Source organism: Pocillopora verrucosa, chromosome 7, assembly GCF_036669915.1.
Source record: "Pocillopora verrucosa isolate sample1 chromosome 7, ASM3666991v2, whole genome shotgun sequence".
Classification (NCBI taxonomy): Eukaryota; Metazoa; Cnidaria; class Anthozoa; order Scleractinia; family Pocilloporidae; genus Pocillopora; species Pocillopora verrucosa.
In genome coordinates, this window is record NC_089318.1 from 14,632,365 (window position 1) to 14,656,127 (window position 23,763).

General features: G+C 37.0%; 2 protein-coding genes across 4 annotated transcripts in view; one reads left to right on the top strand and one right to left on the bottom strand.

Annotated features, from left to right (window-relative positions):
* Positions 1-23,763, top strand: part of LOC131792380 (uncharacterized) — a 273,486-nt gene that overhangs the window by 181,852 nt on the left and 67,871 nt on the right. The window lies entirely within an intron of this gene.
* LOC131792417 (microfibril-associated glycoprotein 4-like) lies at positions 12,822-16,941 on the bottom strand. Of its 3 annotated transcripts, none has more exons than XM_066169725.1 (5): positions 16,562-16,770; positions 16,291-16,461; positions 15,621-15,770; positions 13,426-13,806; positions 12,822-13,156 (listed from the first exon to the last, which is right to left on the bottom strand). In XM_066169725.1, exons 1-5 carry the CDS (start codon positions 16,668-16,670, stop codon positions 12,894-12,896), a joined length of 1,074 nt encoding a protein of 357 aa, XP_066025822.1. In that variant the 5' UTR covers positions 16,671-16,770; the 3' UTR covers positions 12,822-12,893. The 3 variants fall into 3 exon arrangements, with proteins under 3 accessions (XP_066025822.1, XP_066025823.1, XP_066025821.1); XM_066169726.1 differs by lacking the exon at positions 16,562-16,770 and adding an exon at positions 16,862-16,941 and having other exon boundaries at positions 12,823-13,156; XM_066169724.1 differs by having other exon boundaries at positions 12,823-13,156; positions 16,291-16,698.

The window sequence follows — 23,763 nt, forward strand, 5'->3', positions numbered from 1 at the left end:
CTCCGGTTCTATTGGGCCTAACAAGTCCCTTAAAACGGGAAAATTCTCTTTAGCTCAAGCTAGTGTTAAATGGAAATTTGTTACTGATGCGCCGGATATCTTTGGATAATTTTTGTCACCATCAAGGTTTTGTTTTCACGCGTGCCGATAGCAATTTGTTCGTCGCAATTTGTTCGTGCGTGAAATAAACTCGAGTCGGCATCATGTTTTCGTGCCGCTTTGCGGCACTATTAATACAATAAAATTCACTTGAGAGGTGGAAACGCATGTTGGTGATAATTTTTTTCAATTCAACCACCACTAGATTTTAAAATTGTCACATAACCCGCACCTCCCTATTACCCGCAGTGGCGCGCGTTTAATGCAAAATCAACAGATTACCCGCGGGTAAACGACCGGAAATTACGGTAACTACAAGAGTTCTTAATGTGCAATTTAGTGTAAATAAGCACTTGTTCTTCCCAACATCAAATTGTCGTTGAAATCATGTTGTTACCTCTATGAACTCCCATAAGTGGCCAAGACAGCATTTCAATACAACACCAAGCAAACATTTAGTAATGAGAATAAACAAAATTATAAAAAAAGGGGTGATTATTTGATTCAATACCAAATTCTCTAAACTAATATCATGAGAATTGTATGACAGACAGTGAAGAGAATCACTAGCCCTTGCGAAATGGCTTTTGGAATTCCTAGGAATAAAGGTGTGAATTTTCACGGTAAATTCGGACTGGGAATTCCTAGGAATTCCTAGGAATTCCCAACCATAACAACTCTGGTTCTAAAAACCTAGAAATTCCTACAAATTCCCAGAAATTCCCAGAAATTCCAAGTTTATAGCCAACAGGACTTGAAATTCCTAGGAATTCCTAGGAATTCCAACTCAGAGAACCAATGACTTTCCCTGAAAAGCTGTAAATCTAAAAAATTCCTAGGAATTTCTGGGAATTTTTGGGAATTTTTAGGAATGTTTAAGAATAACTGGGAATTTTAAGCAAAAATTTGAGGCTAATGATATAAAATAAATACTTTAAATTAAAAAACCCAGCTAAAATTCAAGTATTCAATGAAATTTATTTAGAAGCTTAATTAAGGCTTACATGTAAAATATTTTTGATTAATTATTAACATCAATGTGTGGTAATATTAGGATGGAATTTGATTTATTTTTGTTTTCTTGAAAACTTCATAGGGATTAATCCTCAATCATAGCTATTCACGTAAAATAGTTCTAATCAATCATTAAATTTGGTTTGACACAAATTGTGAATAAAATCTGTTGATTCTTTTCCATAAAATACAATATCTTAAGTTATATTTGAAAACCAAGCACTCTTGGGAGTGAAGGGGCTAATTACAGACAAATAAAATTGATTTTTTGATTAAAATCTTGTTGTAACTGTAACAATAAATTAGAATGAAGTTATTCTAAACTGCAAACTTAGCTGCTGTTTGTACTGTTTGTATTTTTTTTCCTGGGCTCACAATGAGTTGGCCTTGAATGAGGTTGTCCATTTTGAATGAGGTTGACCATTTTGTGTCTGGATTCCTTGACATCTGAATTTGAAAAAAAATAATATATTAAAATATGTATATTTAAAGCTCAGACCAGGCTTTTAAGATGACTATGAGGAAAAGGGCATTCATTGGATTCTCAAATTGAGAAATCTCTGTTATATTGAGTGACTTTTATATTGGAGTTAGTACATCTCTCTCATGGATTTTACTAAAAATGGGCAGAATACATTATTTTGTTTTTACCAAGGAGGGCTTCTTTATGTACTAAGGTTTGTTTAATAACAGTTCCTATTATGAATCTTGAATGTTCCCAAACGTGACTAGAGGAATCTTGAAACCTTACTGATAGGTTTATTTCATTGTAAAGCATAAGCTTAAGAAACTGCGGCATGCAAGTGACCGATTCGATTCTCAGAATTATTCTAGTTTCAGTTGCGCCGAGCGTTATGCAAGCTTAATTCAACCCACTACATCTATTCTTTTATAAGATTTTGATCACGTAACGAATATCGCAATTTTTACTCACCACAAACTTTCAAAATCGTAGATTTACAGATGGCCACTCGACCCTTGTTTGTACCAGTCAGTATGTCAACTGTTGTCCCTTCTTTTAACTCCACGGCGCCCACGACTTTCTTTTCTTTTACAACACTCACGCTATTCTCGTTTTCCCATTGAACCATAATAAAAGCTATCTTTAGAAATGTTATATTAAGCAAAACAGTTGAGAAAAGCGATCAACCGATGAAAAGTACATTCAAAGATGAGCGCCAAATGGAGTCTTCTTTGTTTCCGATCACGGGCATGATCACGTGGATCTTTTAGGACTTGTCATTGGCTAGCAAAGTGAATCCGCTGGCTTGCCGATTGCAGTGTTAAGAGTTTTGACAGTTTTGAATGCGACTACAAATCGCCTTTTACCCTCATATTTATAAAAGAAGGATACCACATTCGGAAGTATAAGAGATACCTAGATGATCCCAGTGTACCAGTACCTAAATCTACAAAGCTTGACCGTAGTAAGCGTTCATCAACACGTTCCAACACCGCCATCTCGATTCCTCAGTCAGTCGTTTCCACTGAACTGAAAGCAGTATTGACAACAGAGTAGAGTGCGTCTTACAAAGGAGAAACATTTGTACAAGAGACAGAAGTAGCTATATGCGATTACAGAGGTGCGTTGGAACTCTGGTCCACAAATAGTTATGCATTGCCCGAAGTATAAAACAATTTTGTTGATAGCTGACAGACAGAGAAGAACAACAAGCAAACTTAAGAGCTGTTATTATTGAAGTGTGAATAGCACTTTTCATTTTTATATAAAGAAGGACTTGTAATTTGCACCAAAAATAAAAAGATGTAATATTTTTTGGGAGATCCAGTGATTGGGACATTTAAGAAATTAAGTTATGAAAGGAAACTCGCTTTGTACTTCTCACAACTAACAAGTCTTGTTGACAAATATTTTCAGATCAGAGTTTCAAATAAAGTAAATTGAAGACGTCATTTAAAGGGTGTTTTTTCTCAAAGGGAACATTGATTACCTCTGTCTTGTCTGCATGCCAAATGTTTGCAAAGTGTGTGGATGATCTACATGTATTGGAACTCTTACAAAAATGTTTTGTAAGAATAAAAACAACAAAACAAATTACAGCAATTAGTCATGAAAATAGAGCAAAAAACTGAAAAAAAAAGCAGCAACAACAATCATGAAAAAAGAAAGATTAATAAGGTGTTGAATTTGTTTGTCTAAGGCATGAAATTTCTACTAAAAGTATTGTCAACAAAAAGTCTCTGACAGCATTTGAGGCAACTGAGCTTGACTGTTCCAAGGTTTTCTAACAAAGGTAACCAGTAATGTAGGTTAGGGAAGTAAGATAACAATGTAATTATTGTTAATTATTGTGGAAGTTGGCAATTTCCATTTAACATAACTGACAGCTGGTTCATGAGAAAATCCATATTAATGTAAAGATTTACTAAAACTTAGTTTGAATAATAAATTTCATGATCTTCAAGTTATAAACATGTACATGTATGTATATCTCTTGGTAAGTTTTGTATAGCATACCTTTTATTGAGCCAAAGTTTTATGCCTCTGAAATTACTCTTTTTCTTAAAACCTTCACATTCAAGGTATTGAGAATTTCTTAGAATTTATGTGGACCTCAGGTTATTAAAATTGCCTCAAATTCAATTCCCAGAAATTCCCAAGAGTTCCACACTTCTTAAATTATAGGTAGTTTGTAAAGCTGAGAATTCTGAGGAATTCCAAGGGATTCCAAGTCCTCGCAAAACTGGAGTCTTAGTTTCCCAGAAATTCCCAGTAATTCCAAGCTTTTTAAATCAGAGTTAATTTGCATAGTTGGGAATTTTTGAGAATTCCTAGGAATTCTCAGGAATTCCCAGAAAACTGGGAATTCAGTTTGCAAGGGTCATTTGCATAATTGGGAATTTTTGAGAATTCCTAGGAATTCCTAGGAATTCCCAGAAAACTGGGAATTCAGTTCGCAAGGGAAATGAGATCTTGGGAGAAAGATGAAGAAAACATTTTTGATGATATCCCTACTCCTGCAGCAGCCAACCCAGCAATGGTTTTGATATAAATGACAAAAAACTGATATTTCAACTGTGCTTTTAGAGACCTTTAGCACAGACATGCTTTTTTGTTAGGGGTACATGTAATAACCTAGCAAGTTTAGATCTAACTCTAAAATAATTTTTTTCATGGGATAAGAAACAGAATTGCTTTGGGTTTGGTTTTATGTGGCTCAATCAAAGAACATTTTTATTCTATAACATGCAATTGGTGCTATTCACTACAAAATTTTGTGTTCCTATAATGTAAATATTTATCAAAGAGCTATCTACATGATTGGAAACTGTACACTAGAAAATCACTCTTTGATTTTTTAAGTTCTTTTCCTTTAAGATCATTAATACTACTTGTTGTCTTTTTGAAATATGGATTAATTATGTGCAAAATTAAGAAAATAACCAAAAAAATCAAATTCAGCTGATTCACATGTTTTCAGGTAACCCACTAACCCTAAAATTCCTTTAACCCTTTAACTCCCAGAATTTATTTACAAGTAACTTCTCCCTACAATATCCACTCCCTATCCAGCAAACAGGTAATGCAAATACTCAAATTTATCAGGTAGAAGTTGTTATCTTGATCTAACATCAAATTCCCATACCTTATTCACAAGGAAATGTGTAGCAGCTAGAGTGGAGAGTTAACAATCTGATCCTGGGAGTTAAAGGGTTAAAAAAGGGGTGGAAATCTAGGAGTCATTGTTGCTACTTAATATTTAAATCTTTGGTAAATGACTGGATATTAAAACATCTAACAAATGTCCTGGAATGTCATAAAGTATAAACACTATTTGCTCTGCCTTGATCCTAATCAAACAGAATTTCTATTATTTTGGAAACCGTTACTGGGTGACTGAGGTTTCCTGCATAATATTGACAGCCTACAGTAATTATTGAGTAAAAATGTCCAAACCGATAAGTTCAAAACAGAGTAATGTATAAAATTATGTTCAATTACCACAAATAAAGACACTAACTAAAGTAAAGTGCCTAAATGAAAATGTTAATTCTTACAATGTTGTGCATTAGTGGGTCAACTGAACTTGACCGGTTGAAATCAATTTGATGTCTGCCAATATTTTATGCAAAATAACACCGCATTTTCTGTCACGGTTGTGCTCTCGCAACCGCAAATCCCTGCACAATTTTTGACGGCTTATATATTCTTTACAAAACCCTCCAAGCACAAAAGCAATCGGTATAGAACAAAAATGCCGTTGGGACGTAAGTTTTGAAATTGTGGCCTGGCTTCAGTTCAACATACACAGGGGGTGGAAAAACAATTCCAGAATCAGTGTTTCACGATTTCTACTGTAAAAGGAAATTAATAGTTGCTGTTTAAATGCCGTAGGTTGAACTTTCGTCAAACAAAATCATAAGACGATTGAAGAATATTTATATGTCAAGAGACTTCTCTCATTCCTCTGATTCAACTGTCCAATATTTAATAATGAAGACTGTATATTTACTATACAATACTCTTGATTAGTTATCTTACTTTTAATTATAAAAGTAGATTTACGACACCATTGAGGAATAGGAAGTTTCGTTACAATGGTAACGCTATGTAACGCAATACACTACAACAATCATTTTTGAAAGAAATAAAAATTCCTTCACCTTGAAAATAATTATCTGCACCTCTAAATAACTTGAGTTGTAAATATATTTTTTAAATATGTATGTTAGTAAATTTAGTACCGGCCAAAATGAAAAGGCCACTTTAAAGCACTACAGAACCTTGGGATCTTTCTCGAAACAACCTTTCTGTGTTCGAATCCACTTTCCAATCAATTTATCCTCCACTGTGTGCACCACTGTATGCACCAAAGAAGCGAATTAGTCGGGTTTCGTTGCTACGTTTCTGCCCTTGACGAGCGAGTAGTGCAAATGGCGATCGAAAGCTTCCTTTAGACTGTTCACACCTTCCACGATCGGAAGTCGTCGAAGAGAGGTTTGCCGCTTCCGTTCAACATCCGTCAAGGGTTTCTCACCCGAAGTACAAGAGGTAAAACGAGTAACATACAAATAAAATTAACTTGTTGCCTTGCGTAAGGTAGGTGTGATATTTTAAAGATAACAGTCTATTGTTTATGCTTGTGACTTTTTTCACAATAGTAGTCTGATAGCATTATTTCCCTTAGGATCAGAACAGGCAAAAATTATGTAGTTGTGCTCTGTTTCCTCTGGCGGTCGCATTTATATTTTGATCCGATCAAAGTATAAATGAAGAGGGTAAAGCTAGCTACAACACGAATACGAACTGATCAAAATGAGCATTCATCCTTGCATTGAGTGTGATGATGAAGTTAGCCCTTGCAAAAACAATCCTATTTTATTTATATTTTATGTCTATTTTAATGCTATCACGTCTATTTTTATACTATTTTATTCTATTAGACTTATATTTTATTCCTATTTTACCTGATAGGGAAAATAGAGCCTCTATTTTAATTGTTTTACCTCTATTTTAAACCTATTTTAAAGCAAGATTGAACAAGGTAATGTATTTTATTTCTATTTTCTCTAAACAAGTGGAAAAATAACCAGAAAAACAGACTAGTTTAATCCTATTTTATTTCCTACATCAGTAAAATAGTGATAAAATAGTCTGTTTTATATATAGTTTTTGCTGATAGGACATGCTATGGCCATTTGGAAAATATGAAAAAATAGGCTATCACAATCCCATTTCGTCAAAGAGAATGTTGAGTAATTACAAAATAGGTTTAAAATAGACTGTTTTATTTCTATGTTTTGAGGTGGATTCCATTCCATTGCAAAATATGTATTAAATAGTCTATTTTAATTCGATTTTCTCCAAAGTATCCTAGACCCATAATATTTAAACAGCAACTAGACGCGTAGTGTAATAATCAGTCATATTTTATTCCTATTTTATTTGTGAATTCAAGCTTAACTAACAATGTATTGTTGTTCTTTATTACAAAATATAATTTTAAGGCAGCTGTTTGGTACTTGCAACAATCATATCTTCACTACATACACTGGAATTCAAAATATAAGTCACAGTTACTGTGCTTACGAGATAAAGAAGGGTTCAAAATTGAAAACGTCAGGCCGACGTCTGCATTATTGTAGCTGTCAAGTTTCCGTTTAAGTTTCTTTCTTTGTCAGAGAGTTGAACGCGAAGGCTTGCCTTTAGCATCGAATCTCCATTTTTTATTGCCCGGATCGTCGCTTGAGTCATATTTAACTGATGAACAAATCGATCAGCACGGCAACCAAGCTTGCTCAGAGTGGGTTTTGAGTCTTTGTTTCCTCGACAACTTCCGGCCACAAATCGTGCATTTGTGATACGATCAATTCTTGTCGATTATTTCTAATAGAACGAGCCCACATCGCTATTTATATCATTATCAGAACATGGATCCAAGGGACGGGCGGTCAGAGAAATCAGTATAAACTTGTGCGCTTCTCTTGAAACTGCAATCGGGCAAACCAGTGGATTCTCTTTGCTAGCCGATGACCATTCCCAAAAGATCCACGTGATATGTCCGTAATCGGAAACAACGAAGACTCCATTTCGCGCTCATCTTTGAATGTACTTTGCAACGGTTGATCGCTCATACGTCATGTTATTTCTTTTCTCCACTGTTTTGCTTAATATAATGTTTCTAAAGATGGGTTTTATTGTGGTTCAATGGGAAAACGAGAACAGCGTGAGTGTTTTAAGTGAAAAGAAAGTCGTTGGCGCCGTGGAGTTAAAAGACGGACAACAGTTGACATATCGACTGGTACGAACAAGGGTCGAGTGGCCATTTATAGAGCTACGATTTTGAAAGTTTGTGGTGTGTAAAAATTGCGATATTCGTTACGTGATCAAAATCTTACCAAAGAATAGATATAACGGCTTGAATTAAGCTTACATAAAGCTCAGCGCAACAGAAACTCGAATGATTCTGAGAATCAAACGGTCACTTGTATGCCGCCGTTTTTCAAGTTTACACTTTACAATGAAATAAATCTATCAGTAAGGTTTCAAGATTACCTTTAATTGGTTACGTTTTGGAACATTCTAGATTCATAATACAAACTGTGATTTACCAAACCTGATTACATAAATAAGCCCTCCTCGATAAAAACAAAATAATGTGTTCAGCCCTTTTTTAGTAAATCTAAGGAAGAGATGTGCTAACTCCAATATAAAAATCATTCAGTAAAACAGATAATTCCCAATCCCATTGCACTTTGTTAAATTAGGATTCCAATGAATGCCCTTTTCCTTATAGCTATCTAAGGCCTTGTCTCAGCTAATTTTTTTATGCAATGAAATCCAGATAGAAAATGGAAAGGCTTCTTTTAGACAACCTCATTCAAGGCCAACAGAGAAAGCTGCGAGCCCAGGAAAAAAAACAAACAGCAGCTAAGTCTGCAGTTTAGGATAACTTCATTCTAATTTATTGTTACAGTTACAATAAGATTTTAATTTAAAAAATCATTTTTATTTAACTGTAATTAACCCCTTCACTCCCAAGAGTGCTAGGTCAAAATTGAGAAGAAATCTTTGAATTCCAATGTGCAGAATCCATAAAAACAAACAGTAGAACATGAAAGTGCTGCTTGACAGCTTAAAGGGGTTAAATACCATTTGAATCATCATCCAAAATTAAATGATTCATTTGAAGATTATTTTTTGACTGACAGAATTTATTGCAGTAAATATAATTCAAGTTATTGTATTTTATGGAAAAGCATTAACAGATTTATTCACAATTTGTGTCAAACCAAATTTAATGATTGATTAGGAATACTTCTTATGAATAGCTGTAATTGAGGATAAGAAAAGAAAAAGAAATCAAATTCCATCCTTATATTATTACTTGTTGATGTTGATATACAATCAAAAATATTCTACATGTAAACCTGAGTTAAGCATGTAAATAAATTTCATTGAATATTTGAATTTTTAGTTGAGATTTTTGAATTTTCAGTATTTTCTTCATGTTAGTTGCCTTAATTTTTGCTTAAAATTCCCAGTAATTCTTAAACATTCCTAGAAATTCCTGAAAATTCCAAGGAATTTTTGGCAAGTTTTTAGATTTAGAGCCTTTTAGGGAAAGTTGTTGGTGCTCTGAGTTGGAATGCCTGGGAATTTCTAGGAAGTCAAAGTCCTGTTGGCTATTAACTTGGAATTTCTAGGAATTTCTAGGTTTTTAGAACCAGTGTTATTACAGTTGGGAATTCCTAGGAATTCTTAGGAATTCCCATTTCAAATTTACAATGTAAATTCACACCTCCTATTCCTAGGAATTATATTTTTTAACTAGGAATTGCATATACACGAGGCTCTATTTTGAACCTATTTTAAGTCTATTTATATCCTATTTTTTCAAATTTTTGTCCTATTTTATCCCTGTTTTATGTCTATTTTATGTCTCTTAGAGGTATTTTATAGGTATTTGATTCCTATTTTTTTCAACTTTTTTCCTCCTTTATTCCTATTTTCTGTGTTTTAAACCTATTTTAAAGGTATTTTTATCTTATTTTTCCCTATTTATCACTGTTTTATGTCTAATGTTTCATTAATGCTCTTTTAATCCTATTTATCATCAAATCGCATACACATTTTCTACATTTTAAAACTATTTTAAGGCTATCTATACAGTAGTTATGACTTGCCAAACAGACCATTTTCTTACTATTTTTTGTTTCAAAAAAACAGGTTTAAAATAGTAAAAAATAGCTTTAAAATAGTCAGGAAAAAAAGAGAAACATAAACTAAAATAGGGAAAAAATAGTTTAAAAAATAGATATAAAACAGGCACTATTTCTGTGAGGGAGACCACGTCAACAAGCCCTACAGTGCGACGATTACGGTCGATCATATGGCCTTTCTTACCATATGATCGATTTCTGTGTAGGCAAAGTCTTCATGGTTTTGTTAGAAACCAAGAAAACGTTTCTCAAGCTTACGAAATGTCCGTGAGTAGAAAACAAGTACATACCAAACGAACAACGCTTCATTTTTTGGTTAGAAACGGAGAACGTTTCCCTTTGTTAGAAACGAACAGCGCTTTTAGAATCGTTACTGAAACATATTTCAATTCCGAGCTTACGATCGATTTCTGTGTAGTCAAAGTCTTCATGGTATTGTTAAAAACCAAGAAAAAGTTTCTCAAGGTCACGAAACGTCCGTGAGTAAGAGACGATTACATACGAAACGAACAACACTGCATTTTGTTGTTGGAAATGAACAACGTTTCCCTTTGTTGTTAGCCAAACGTAACGTTAGGAGTTCATTACTCCTTTCTAATCCCTGCTTCTAGTTTCACTTATTGCATATCCGTAGAGGGAAGTTATCATCTACACAAATCTCTTAGTCGTTATGATAGTGGTTTTATTATGGTCAGTAATAATTTATCACATAAACTGCGGTGTTATACAGGGATTTCCGGCCTGAGAAAGCCGTAACAAAACACGTGAAAAAAATCGTATTTTTTTCACGTGTGTTGATATAGCCAATCAACTGCTGACACGTCACTCGCCTTTAGCGCCACTCGGTCAGATTGATGAATGAACGGCAAAGCCTTCACGATTCTCAGCACAAGGAGGTTTGTCGGAACTTTCTCGGATCATGTATGGCGGCTAAAACACTAAAAAATCCGTACCGCTGATAGACAGCGAGGTTCAAACTTTTCTAGAAGGGGAAAAGGACCAATATACAAGAATAAAAACCGATAGTTACGTTTTCAGTGGCTTTGGTGTTAGCATTTTTCGCGGCTGAGAATAAAAATCGACAACTGGAAGATTTGCCACTGGCCGATTTTGGCGGTTTACCTGAAAGACTTCTTCTGTCGGTAAGGACAAAGTCAATAAATGAGAATTTTGTAAATCGAAAATTACGACCATTGTTGTTTTTGTAATCATGATTCAGCGCATTTTTCAATTTTAAGAGTTATGGCCAACATACTCCACGATTGTTATTCGGGGATTTTCGACTCATTTATTTTCATTTATTAAGGTAGTCGGCTTTTCTTATCAGTAGAGGGCTATTGTGTCTATATGATAAACAAAACAATACATGGTTGCTTGTAGATATGGAATTTCTCTTCTCGTGTTCAACTCGACATCTCACTCACTGCGCTCACTCGTGAGCTATGGAGTTAAACACTCGAAGAGAAATTCCATATCTACGCGCGCCCATGTATTATTCTCTGCATGTTACATCTGACAAACTTAGCATATTTGACCGTTCAGTTAAATCCTTGTACACCCTAACATCAGTATCCATATTCTCCATACTATTCTCTTTACATTTCCTTGGGTACTGACAGGGAGAATTTGTTTAACAATCAAGAGCTTCTTTGGTTGGTGATCATTTGTTTTATTTTGGACCTTGATGAGTGATTCAGAGCTGATATTGTAAGGAGAACTTAGATGCTGGTCACTTTTAGGGGTTAAAGGGCTAAGCGCTGGTGGAGGATTTTTGTTTACTTTGTTCGGCTGATTATCACATTGTTTACTTATACAGATTTCTTCGACAAGTTATCAAATTAAAGATTTTTAAAAAATTATTTAAAAACCTTTCTTATAACTTGGGGCATGGCGTGAGATTCTGAAGGTGTGCGAACTAGAAGAAAACATTGAACGACGAAGGCGCTCCAAACTACAGCAGGAAACCACTTGTAAGTAGATAGTGTTTGTTTTTCAAATCGTAGACCTTAGTTACTTTGTCACTGCACTAGAATGTACCCGAAAGCTTTGAATTTTTTTTCATCTACTCCTTTACTTCCACGTAGAATTTCAGGCTAAACGGTGTATAAGATATCTCTACTCGAGCATACAATATGATCACGCTAGACCTCGAAAGACCACGCTAGACCTCGAGAGGCCACGCTGGACCTCGAGCCTTACTGAGTATTGTAACCAAAGGGTCGAATTTAAGTTTTCTTCGGTACGAAACCTTGTGTGGAAGAAAGACGAAAGCTCTGGATTTCTGCCTTAGAAACCTCACCATAGCCTCACTTAAACTTGACCTTAAATGGAACCGAGTAACAAAACCAGTGAAAGCGACGACTTACTTTTGATTTTCAAAAATTTCTTTGCACGAATAAATGGAGCTGTCTGCTAAAAATGGAATGCGACCAGATCAGCATGAAGCCAACAAAAAAACAACAAAGACAGACATCTAAGATTTGTATCAGAGTTCAGACATATTTTCCGGCCCTACCAGATGAAGCGTTGTGAGAAGCAAGTTGTGCTTGGGCACTTTTGCAACGATGGGGAGATTTTGTTGCATTATGGGTTGCTCCAATCGTTCAGACGGAGAAACATATGTAATATTTTATAAAAGTCTAACCATAATTAAACATCAACGTGCACTCACAGAACAAACTTCCAAAAGAAGGCGCGATCGATGAATTTTAATCAGGAGAGATGCGGTAAAAAATAACATCGTCAAGTATTCGCATGTGTGTTCTATTCACTTTCATCAAGGTTATAAGCTAAACAATACAAGAATTTCTTTCGGTTCTTATATAAACGATCAATTGGAAACCCCAAAAGCGGATTCTGATTTAGGGAAAATTTCAAACTTAACTGTTATCCTTGCTGAAAGTCGCGGGAGTCCTGTCAGTTGTCACTCTTCATTGGTATTTGAAAATTATGCCAGCTGTATTATAGGGCGGGAAAAGGAGGAGGGGGGGAAGAGAGAAAGAGACATCAGATTTTGTTTGGACTAAGTAATCGGGCCAAGTCTGCTCGATATTCCTTTTGAATTTTATTTCTCTCAGTAAGCCAGCATATGTGCTCTAAAACTCCACCGGTCTGATTTTCATCTCAGCCCTCTTCAAAGACTGGGGCTTTTCGCGCCAGCTAATCCATCTGACTCCAAACTTGGTGGCTGATTCCTTTTTATGACGATAGACACCGTTCAGATTTGAGAAATAACAGTCAATATGCCACCAGGCTCCTTTATATTTCTCAGCACAGTTACTACTAGATCTGTCATTGTCCCGATCCATAGTTGAAAAGGGATGGCCATGATGTTCAGTAAAGGAGTCGCCAGCTGTTCCTAGAGTAAAGTAAAACTCGAAATTAGCCGTCGCGAGATATTCATAAAGACATCATGCAGTCCAACCTTACCTAAGAAGCAAAGGCATAAAATTACGGTTATTCCCGGTCGAGAAAACCGAGTAACAGTTTCGAAAAGTAAATACTAATTCCGGGTCTTCATAGATAATGCCTATGAGGTTCGCCACACTGCACTTGATACAAATGACCAAAATACTTCTAAGTTAGTTAAATTAAAACAATTACTTCTATTTGCTTCAAACAATTTACCTGAATAATTCCTAACGCTCAATTGGTACTTCTTACTTTCGGTCGCTACTACAAACATGTAGTACTCGGCGTAGGCAGTTTTGCCGTCAAAATCTTCCAGATCGACTCGAAGCTTGCTCGGGGATTTTGTCAAGCGGTGTATTTTTTCAAGTCCGAGCCAAAACTCGCCATCAAGTTCACCAAAGCCATTCTTGTAGTCAGACCAGTTGCGGTGGAAATCCACAGAGCCATCCAGCCTCTTTTGGACCACTGTCCATCCCCCGCCGACATTTTTTTGGTCACAAAACACTTGAAACTCAGGTCCAGCACCATCCGGATTTATGGTATAAACACCACTGGTTATTTTACCAGATTTGTACAGCTCGACACAGTTCTTAGGAACTGATAAAAATAAATAAATAAATAAAATAATGATGATGAAAATAAGACAGTGGTATCGAGAGAACGACCTGGACAGTATTCTTTATCTATCTTTTAAAGCGACGAAAGCACATTTAATCTTAACTCTTCCAAAGGAAAGGTCCTTGTTAACTCTATTTCCGTTGGGTCCCGTGTGCCTTCTGGATATGGTTTCATTAGCCAAGGGTATGAGAGATAGGCACTATTACCTAAAACATAAGAACCTATTTTACATTCACATTTGGCTGGCTTAGGTTGTACCTCTATCTAGCTCTTTGAAAGATGGTACTGCACCTAAATACGCGTGCTTCGTGCATGCTTCGAGGAATTCCACTTGCGAAGTCCATCGAATTATTCTTACCATCAACATTGGCCTGGATTATGTTGTAGTGTTGTTGGTACCGACTAAAATGATCCGGTGCACTTTCTGTTGAGTGTAGATGCTCTTATTCTAACGTGTAAGCCGTCGATAGCACCTACCACGTTCGGTAGATTGGTAAGGTCAACAAAAACATTACAATGAATGAGTTTCCTTATCAAGGATATCCGGAAATTTTATGCGTTTGTCACAAAGCTTATAGAGGCCATTAACAGCGTCTTGCACTACCTCAGTAACAGTCTAATTTCCCACATTAAATATCAGTGCAATGCTTGATTATGATTTTCTATGGGCCAAAATGTACATTCCCGAAGCAAGAACTTTTTCTAGTGTTGAGCAATTCCTGAATGTTGAGATTCGTCTCTTCAATCTCGGGCCCAGGAAATTGAGTATTGTTTGAAAAGTATTCTTGTTAACCCTTAGGTACTCCTGTGAAATTGTCGGGTATGCATAAGAGATCGTATCGACACTAGTGCATTTCCTGATTTATAGGCACGAGTGATGTTCGGTGAGCTTTCGAATTTGCGCGAGCGAGCCGTAGACGAGTGCAATTTGAAAAGTCTCTAAACATCACGAGTGACTATAAATCACGAATTACACGAGCACGCTCTCCATCATATTGTCAATTTAAAAACAGCATCGATATTGTCGATGCTGTTTACGCCGCTGCTTCATGTACCTAACTTTTGTTTTGGGGTTTTCGATTATGACGAAGTAAAAGGACCTTTGTCTCGCAGCTCTTGAGGACGTCTACGGAGATGTCACTTCAGTAACGCAACAGAACATTTTCGGCAGAACACTACATTTGCCGAGTTGTTTATTTTTTCTCTCATTCGCCCATGTTTGCCAGACATTCAACCAGTCTGTGTTACTTTCAAGGTATTTTTGATGTTCGCCTTTTCTTTGACTTGCTCGACTATATTTTGGTTTGGCGGTAAATATGAAGTTCAAATATCATCATTAATGATTTACATAATGGTGCTTATTGTATGAGCGGCAGTGCGACCCTAAGATGTCTTGAGAATTTTGTTTCTTCCGTACGTGGTTTCAAATTTTCGGAGAGTTTTGCATCGGCTCTTGGCATGTATTTGACTGAAATGCGACCTACACCATAGCTTCAAGTTTCAGCCGGGGTTATGCAAAGAGTGCGGCACATCACAGTTTTCCTCCGGCTTCATTCAGGTAAACTGTTCGTTACTCGGAATAGATATTCGAAGATATTGTCTGCGAAAAAACACCCAAAGATATTTTCGCTTCAAATAAAATGGAAATAGATTCTATCAAATAAAAATACATTCTAAATTACTAAAAATGCATGGCTACGTTTACCACGAATTTGAACGTCTTCATAGACACACTGCACTTTGTTATGATGTTTATTGCAGAATTAATGAATTTCTAATTACGCATCACCTACCTAACAATCTCTTCAGTTCTTCTAACTTTCTAGCCATGCTAGTCTCGACGCTTGCTTCGAGGGTTTTTGTAACGTTGTCTATGAAAACTCTGGAGCCTTGTTCCCTTTTATCAAGCATTTTTTCCATAGTTTTTTCTAGGGATTTGATGTCTGCGAACAAATACCCAAAGACATTTTTACTTCAAATCGAATGAAATTAGATTCCATCAAATAAAAATTCATTTTACATGATTAAAATGCACAGCTCTGTTTACCACGAATTTTAACGTCTTCATTCAAATCGAACTTCTATATGATGCTTACTGTAGTGGAACACCAGACGCTATAATTTTTAACTTTACATTACCTACCTAACAGTCTTTTAAGCATATCGGACTCTTTGATAGCCTCGTTGATGAAAGCTTTGGAGCCTTGTTCCCTTTTATCAAGCAATTTGTCCATAGTTGTTTTTAGGGATTCGATGTTTGCAAACAAATATCCAGAGACATTTTGGCTTCAAATCGAATGAAATTAGATTCCATCAAATAAAAATACATTCTACATGATTGAAATGCATAGCTACGCATAGCTACGTTTACCACGAATTTAAACGGCTTCGTTCAAACTGAACTCCATTGTGATGCTCATTGTAGTGGAACACCTGACGCTATTATTTATAATTTTACATTACCTCCTAACAGCCTTTTAAGCATATTAGTTTCGGACTCTTTGATAGCCTCCTTGATGAAAGCGTTGGAGCCTTGTTCCCTTTCATCAAGCATTTTCTTCACAGTTGTTTCAAAGCGGGCTTCTAGGTAACTGATAACGTGATGGTGGTACAGAGCCGCTCCTACAACAACCACTGCCGCAATGGTTATGGAAAAAGACCATTCACTTGCAATACAGCTGTTCACTAATCTCCTTAAGAATCCAAATCTCTTACCATTAGTAATTAGGTTTACCTCGACTCTTTCTTGAGTATCGGTCATTGTTCAAAGCGAAAGCGTGAAGAAAACTACCGCAAATGTAACGCACAGTAGTACAAGATGGAAGCTGTTGCGTGACGAACATGTATCAAATCGAACCTGTTTAGCTGTGCTTAAAATAAGTAAGTTTGGAATAATACGTAGTTGCATTGTGGCGGTGTAATTTTCAATATGGCGGTAAAAGTGACAGAAATCGGCCGCATTTGACGAAATATTTGTTAACAGTTAGACTTGTTTTTTTCTACTTGAACCATTAATAAATGTAATTTGACTTACACTAAATCTGCAGAAGTATTTTGAAGGCCCTTCAAACTCAAAGCCCAATAAAGAGGACATTTGCTTACGGTGATCGTTACATGAACTACACTATCACTGCGCTTGCGCTATGTTTAAACATGGCGGACCGGCCGAAGCGAATGTGGCGTGCGCCGAAACAGTTTGTAGATGATCTCTATGAGATGGGCCCTGCGAATGTTGGTAGAGTGGAAAAACCGAGGAAAGATAGACAAAAATTTCTATGAAGTTAATATTATAGACGTGAATAAGGAACGAAAACAGATAAAAATTCATTTCGTGGGTTTCAGCGGGGAATTTGATAAGTGGCGCAACTATGACTGCGAGAGGGATTACTTTCCTTTTGTTAGATTAGAAAATATGTTTCTGCCCAATGGAGGATCGATGGAAGACAGGAAAAATATTTTTCACGGTCAGTTGTATCGTGCTATTAAGCGAAAGCTATGGTCTGGTTGAAGGGATGACCCTGAGGTACGAATTGAAATGAATGTCGATCCAGATGTATTTTCCTCAGGACTTGGTCAAGTCACACTGAGCACTTCACAGCGAGGAAAAGATGTTTACAGCGCAACTGACAATCGACTTTTAGATAGTGTTCTTGGTTCAAAGTGGGACGAGAGAATTATGAATTCTAGTGGCGATTTTGCATATGTGGTGACAAATACTGTTCGATTCTGAATAACAAAGAAAACTCCGATACCAGAATACAAATATATTGGTGGCAAGTATGTCAAATACGAGGTTGAGGATGCGTATATGCTTGTCTTTACTTTTGTTCGAGGTGATGGGAAAAGAAGGCAATATATGGAAAGATGCTAACTGATTTATTACACAACATTATTGTCTTTTTAACAAAAAAAAATGGTTTGCAAATATTTACATTGTAATCCATGTTAAAATAATTCTGCATGGGTTACTTAATAGATCATGACAATATATTTATATATCATGCTGATTATTGCAAATAACACTCGTTTTTCTAAAGCATGATTATAACTGGTCTCAGTTATTGATATGGATTGATATTTAAGAATTTAAAATCTATGAAAGTGAAACTGAAAGTGAACCATCAGACCATCCAGAAGGACAAGCATTGGTAGCTGTAATGTAAAATCACTTTACAGTGTGCATTTCTGCACCCACTTTTTGTCTACTTTCTCAAGGTGTCCACAGCAGACAGCATAATCACAAAGTTTGCATTTCATTGTACATGTCTTGATAGTATGACCATGATCTTGGCAGTTGGAGCATTTGCTTGATTTCTTGACTCTTTCACAACCAGCAGCTTCCAGGAACTGAACTCTTTGTTTCTTCAAAAACAGTTGCTCTAGTGCAGCTATTCCTCTGTGGTTTGAAGACCTAAAGTAGTTTTTAGGAGGCAATTTCATTATATTTTTCCATGCCTTGCTGCTTGAAATGTGCTACATTGATATACAGTTTCAAAAATTCTGGAATGTGATGGTAGAGAGCGTGCATATAGGGTGTCACATCTTTGGCTTGATATAGAGAGAGGAATTGTTGAAACCATGATTTTATTTTTGCAGTAAGGGCTGCAATTGGCTCATCTGTAGGTAAATCAAGTTTCAGATCCCCAATAATTTCCATAAAATCATTCCATATTTTTTCTAATTTCTTGTGATCTTCAAAATTTGGAAGGAGTGCCTGAAAATTAATATTTTGGATGCCACGGAGCTTTTCTGGTCCAGTGAGATCCCTGTATTCAAGCTTTTTTGTGTTTGGTTCCACTCTCCATAGATTAATATCATCAATTTCATCGCTTTTCAGTGTTTTAGGGTTGCTTTCAGTAAATGAAGTTCATTTTCATCAATGAGTGAAGTGTGTCATACTCTGGGGTTTCAGCATTAAATATCTCCACCTTGGTTGCTATAAAATCATACTCTCCCATAAAACAGAGTGTTGAATAGCATTTATTTTAAAGTTGTCTTTTACTCCTAGATTGGTGCCTTTGTGTATATTCACTGAAGCTCTTATTCTTTTGTGGGCCTCTTAAATTTTTCTTATTCATCCTGGCAACCTTTCTGGCCAAATCCTTAAATCTCTTCTTGTAAAAACCACTAGATTTTTCTGATTTGGCAAGAGCTTGTTGGAGTTTTTCCTCCACTTTGAGCCTTTTTGCCACTTCATTGACCACATTCTCCCCTAGGACTCTTTTCTGCCCCCTAACCTCCTTATTCTCTTGCAGTAAAGAGGCTTTGTCTAACTCTTGATAGTACACGGTGAAGGCATATGTTGTTGATTTCCACTGATCAAGCAGCCTACGGACGCTCGCACCTCCCTTCTTTTTCATGGAATCAAATTTGCTCTTTAGCAGCAAATTTTTTGTCCTTAAGGCATTAATTATTCGGCTATTCACCACGGCTTCTTTGATGCCTGATTCCTTTACAATTTTCTCTATAATTTCAGTAACAGATTTCCCGGCTTTTTCTTCCTTCTTTGAAATGGTGTGAATTAAATAGCTGAGAGAATAAATACAAGAAGCAAGGCAAAATTATTCAATTTCAGAACTTTCTAGTGATTGACCGCCTCGAAATATAATTACATATTTAAATAAATTTACTTACTTGTTGATTTCGTAAGTATACGAAGGACAAACCCGGCTGAACTTCGCGTTTGAATCACCATTTTCACTCCTTCAAAGTGGTCTCCTATTGCAGACACCGTCACGCAGCAAGCAAAAAGAAAGCAGGGAACAAGATAGAGTACTTTCGAAGTCATTTTGCCATGCCACAATCGGCGCAAACCCCATCAAATTATATATCAAAATGCGCCAAATTTATTCTCCTTTTTAAATCTGGTGGTACATTTTCATTCGAAGCATGTGCTGTCAAGCTAACCCAGTTTTCCTCGACCCGATGGTTTCCCGACCGGTCACGCTTTGTAATATTTACATCAAAACGGTGCCAAAGAGATGTAAAAATGCCATGCCTAAATCGCCATAAAACAAGTCCATCTTGTTGTCCATGGAAGCTTAGATATCGCTCAACTTATTTCTGGTGGTACATTTGGGAAAAAGATCCTAGTTTAGGAACGAAAGGCAATATTCGGACAAAAATTGTGTTTTTTTTGGGCGATTTCACCGGATGTCGGCGTTACCCGAACGTCACAGGGCAAATGTTGCAGTGAGTTTAATATGAGAAATACATTAGTAAGTGGGTGTTGTTTATTTTCCCCAGCAATAGAATTAACGGTAAGATGCAGTGTCAATAAATTAAACCTCGGCAGCAGCGAAAAGTTGTAGATACATTTCTATACCGTGAGGGGGAAACCAAACCCCCTTTCCTTTCATGAAATAATTACACTTAAAACCCGTGACATTTTCATCACTTGACTGGTTGTCACACCATATTACGTCACTAATTCCTTCTCAGGGTCTCTCGTCTTTGCCCCCTGAAGAGACCCTGAGGACGGCTTAACCTCGTCATATTATACAACTTCATCTTAGGGATTGGCCATTATTTATCCCCGGGGTATTACATGGCCTGTACTTAGTTTTCTCGATTGAAGGTAACGTAAATTTTTGTCTTTACCTCTAAAGTATGTTTTAATTAAAGTCTTTTTTTAATATCCCGCAAGGGCTAATTTCAAATGTTTACCTTATTACAGGAACTGCTGGTGACTCATTTACTCAACACCATGGCTATCCCTTCACAACCAAGGATCAGGACAATGACAGCTATGACGGTAACTGTGCTAAGGGACTTAAAGGAGCCTTACATACTTGGCCTGTCATAGCTCAAACCTTAACGGTTACTATCATTGATGGGATGCACTCATCGTATGCTGATGGAGTCAACTGGTATCACTGGAAAAGTTACCATTACTCTGCGAGGAGAGCTGAACTGAGATGAAAATCAGACCTGTCAAGTTTTAAAGCTTAGTTTAGATGCATTATGCCGACATAATTCTGGGTATAATGTTATTGTAGTAGCGTCGAGCATAATGCCGGTATAATGAGCTTTTTTTCGGGCATAATATTTTCTTAATTTTAATGAGAATTTTCGTTTTCAAGTGCTTTTAGTAAGGATGTAACAAATTCAAAAGCTTGGTTGCTAGTTTCAAGGCTTAGTTGCACCGTTGCATTGTACGTAGGGCCTTGGGGGAAAGAGGGGGACAAGGGGTCAGCCTCCCTCCTCACTTACTTTTGAGCCTCTTTGCCTCCCGACTCCCGCCCTTCGTTGTATTACCCCCTCCTTTAGGTTACCAAAATGGATCAGAAACCTGGGTCTTTGGTAAGCTGTACCGAAACGTATTCTTCTTGACCATTCTCTGGTGTTTCATTTCTGGAGGAAGGGGAGATAATTTTGTCAAAATGAACATCATTACAAGCCAGCTTTTATTGACCTGGTTATCATTCTTTGACCAACAGTTCTAACATCTCACCATAGAGAATAAAGTCTAAGTCCATTGTTCAATTTAAAAGCTATTGCGGTTTTTAAAAGTTTATTTATTAGCAGCTAGGAATCCTTAATATACTAGGATAATGCCATTGAGAAATGAAACCTAATAGACAAACGTAACGTTAAGAGTACAGTACTCCTTTCTAATTCCCTGCTTCTAGTTACACTAGATGCATAACTATTGTGGGGAGTTATCATATACACAAATCTCATTGTCATTGTGATAGGGGCTTTATTATGGTCGGTAACAATATATCACATCTTACAAACTTAGCATCTTTAACCGTTCAGTTTAACCCTTTACACCCTAACATCAGCATGCATATTCTCTTTACATTTCCTAAGGTGCTGACAGGGAGAATTTGTTTAACAATCAAGAGCTTCTTCAGTTGGTGATCATTTCTTTATGATTTTGGACCTTGATGAGTGATTCAGAGCTGATGTTGTCAGGAGAACTTAGATGTTGGTCACTTTTAGGGGTTGAAGAGCTAGGCGCTGGTGGAGTATTGTTGTTTACTTTGTCCGGCTGATAATCACATTGTATACTTATTCAGACTTCTTCAAAAAAATTTTAGAAACCTCTTTTTTATAACTAGGGGCGTAGCGTGAGATTCTGAAGGTGTATGAACGAGCAAAAAAATATTGAACGGCGAAGGTGCTCCAAATTACGGGGGTTAGGGGACGTGCTCTCTCAGAAAGGTTTTAGACACAGGGTCTTGGAAATGCCATTTCCGGCGTTTTTCGTAGGGCATTTTCGGTGAGAAAATATAGAGTAATTAATGCATATGTAAGCGGGCGTTGTTTATTTTCCCCACCTCTAGAGTTAACGGTAAGGTGCAGTGTCAATAAATTAAACCTCGGCAGCAGCGAAAAGTTGTAGATACATTTCTATACCGGGAAGGGGGGATCCAAACCCCCTTCACCCCACCCCCCCTCCCCACTCCATTCCGGTCAGAACCGTGGGGGTTTCTCTCTTTACTTCTTGTCTGACATCAAAAGTCCTGCAACGAAGGGACCGCAAAACTTCACCATGAAAAGTGCTATATATTTACTTGTTTTATTATATTTTCTTTGATTTCTTAACCCCTGGGGGACGAACTACGGCCACAGCCGTAGAAAATTACATCACCCTATTTTTGTTGCTATTTAAAGCAAGCCCGTGGGGAACTGAGGCTATTTATGCATTAAACCGCTGGATAACAAAATGAGGCTCGTTTTCAGCGAAAAGAGCTCTTCGAAACATCGAAATACGAATTTTCCCAAATTTTTTACTCCAGTTGTTGCCGATATCGCGTCTGCCATTTAAATATGGCGTCGCCAAAACATTAGTAAGACATCTGTTTGCGAAAGAGATCGAAATGGCGGCTGCAGAATCGATGGGATTTACTTTTGTGGACGAAGATGACTTGCCTGTAGCATTTCTGCGAATCGCCCACGTGGATTCTGACCATGAAGCGCCTTCCGATGTCGATAGCAGCGATGAAGAGGAAAATAGCGATGAAGAGGAAGAGGAAAGTGATGGAGAAATTGAAAACAGCGATGACAAGGAGCAAAACTACTCCAATATGAGATGGACATCTACTATACAACCCCCAGAAGGCATAAATTTTCGCGAAGAGGTTGGTATGAGGGTAGAAATGGACAATGACAGTAATTGTTTAGATTACTTCCAACTTCTGTTTACTGACGGTGTTTATCAGCTGATTATTCTTGAGACCAAACGGTTTGAGCATGAAAAACGGCAGCTTGAGGACAATTCCTTGGGTGATCTCCACGATTTTACCCTTCCAGAGCTAAAGGCTTGGCTTGGGCTCACATTGGCAATGGGGCTTGTCAAAAAAAGCAATTTGAAAGCTTACTGGTCAACTGATTCGGCCACCAAAACTCCACTGTTTTCTAGCACCATGTCAAGAGACCGCTACCTTCACATTCTGAGATATCTCCACTTTGTAAATAATTGCAATGCCCCAGACCAGACAGATCCCAACAGGGATAAACTGTGGAAAATTAGACAATTTTTAGATGCTCTTGTGCCCAGATTTACAGCTGTATATGCACCTTCTCAGAATTTATCTCTTGATGAGACACTGATCAAATTCGAGGGCCATGTTCACTTTAGACAATTTTTGCCTTTGAAGAGAAGCAGATTTGGGATCAAAGGTTTTGTTATAGCAGATTCAGCATCTGGCTATGTACTTGGTACTTCTATTTACACTGGAAAAGAGGGTCCAGCAGCAAGCAAGGATTTGGCTAAGCGAGTTGTTATAAAGCTAACAGAGCCTTATTTCAACAAAGGTTACAAATTGTTTGTTGACAACTGGTATACCAGTGTACCTCTCTTTCTAGAACTGGAAAAAAAGGGAATTAGAGCCTGTGGAACAGCGAGGGGAAATAGAAAGTACCTACCTCAGGACATTGTTGACCAGCAATGCGAGCAGGTCGCTTTTCCGTCAAAGTGGCAACCTC

Coding starts and splice junctions, on each gene's coding strand:
- LOC131792417 (XM_066169724.1), bottom strand. CDS start 16,588: ATGACCGATACTCAAGAAAGAGTCGAGGTAAACCTAATTACTAATGGT. Junction 15,771..16,290: donor GCTTAAAAGGCTGTTAGGAG/GTAATGTAAAAT, acceptor ATTTGTTCGCAG/ACATCAAATCCCTAGAAAAA. Junction 13,807..15,620: donor AGAACTGAAGAGATTGTTAG/GTAGGTGATGCG, acceptor TATTTTTATCAG/TTCCTAAGAACTGTGTCGAG.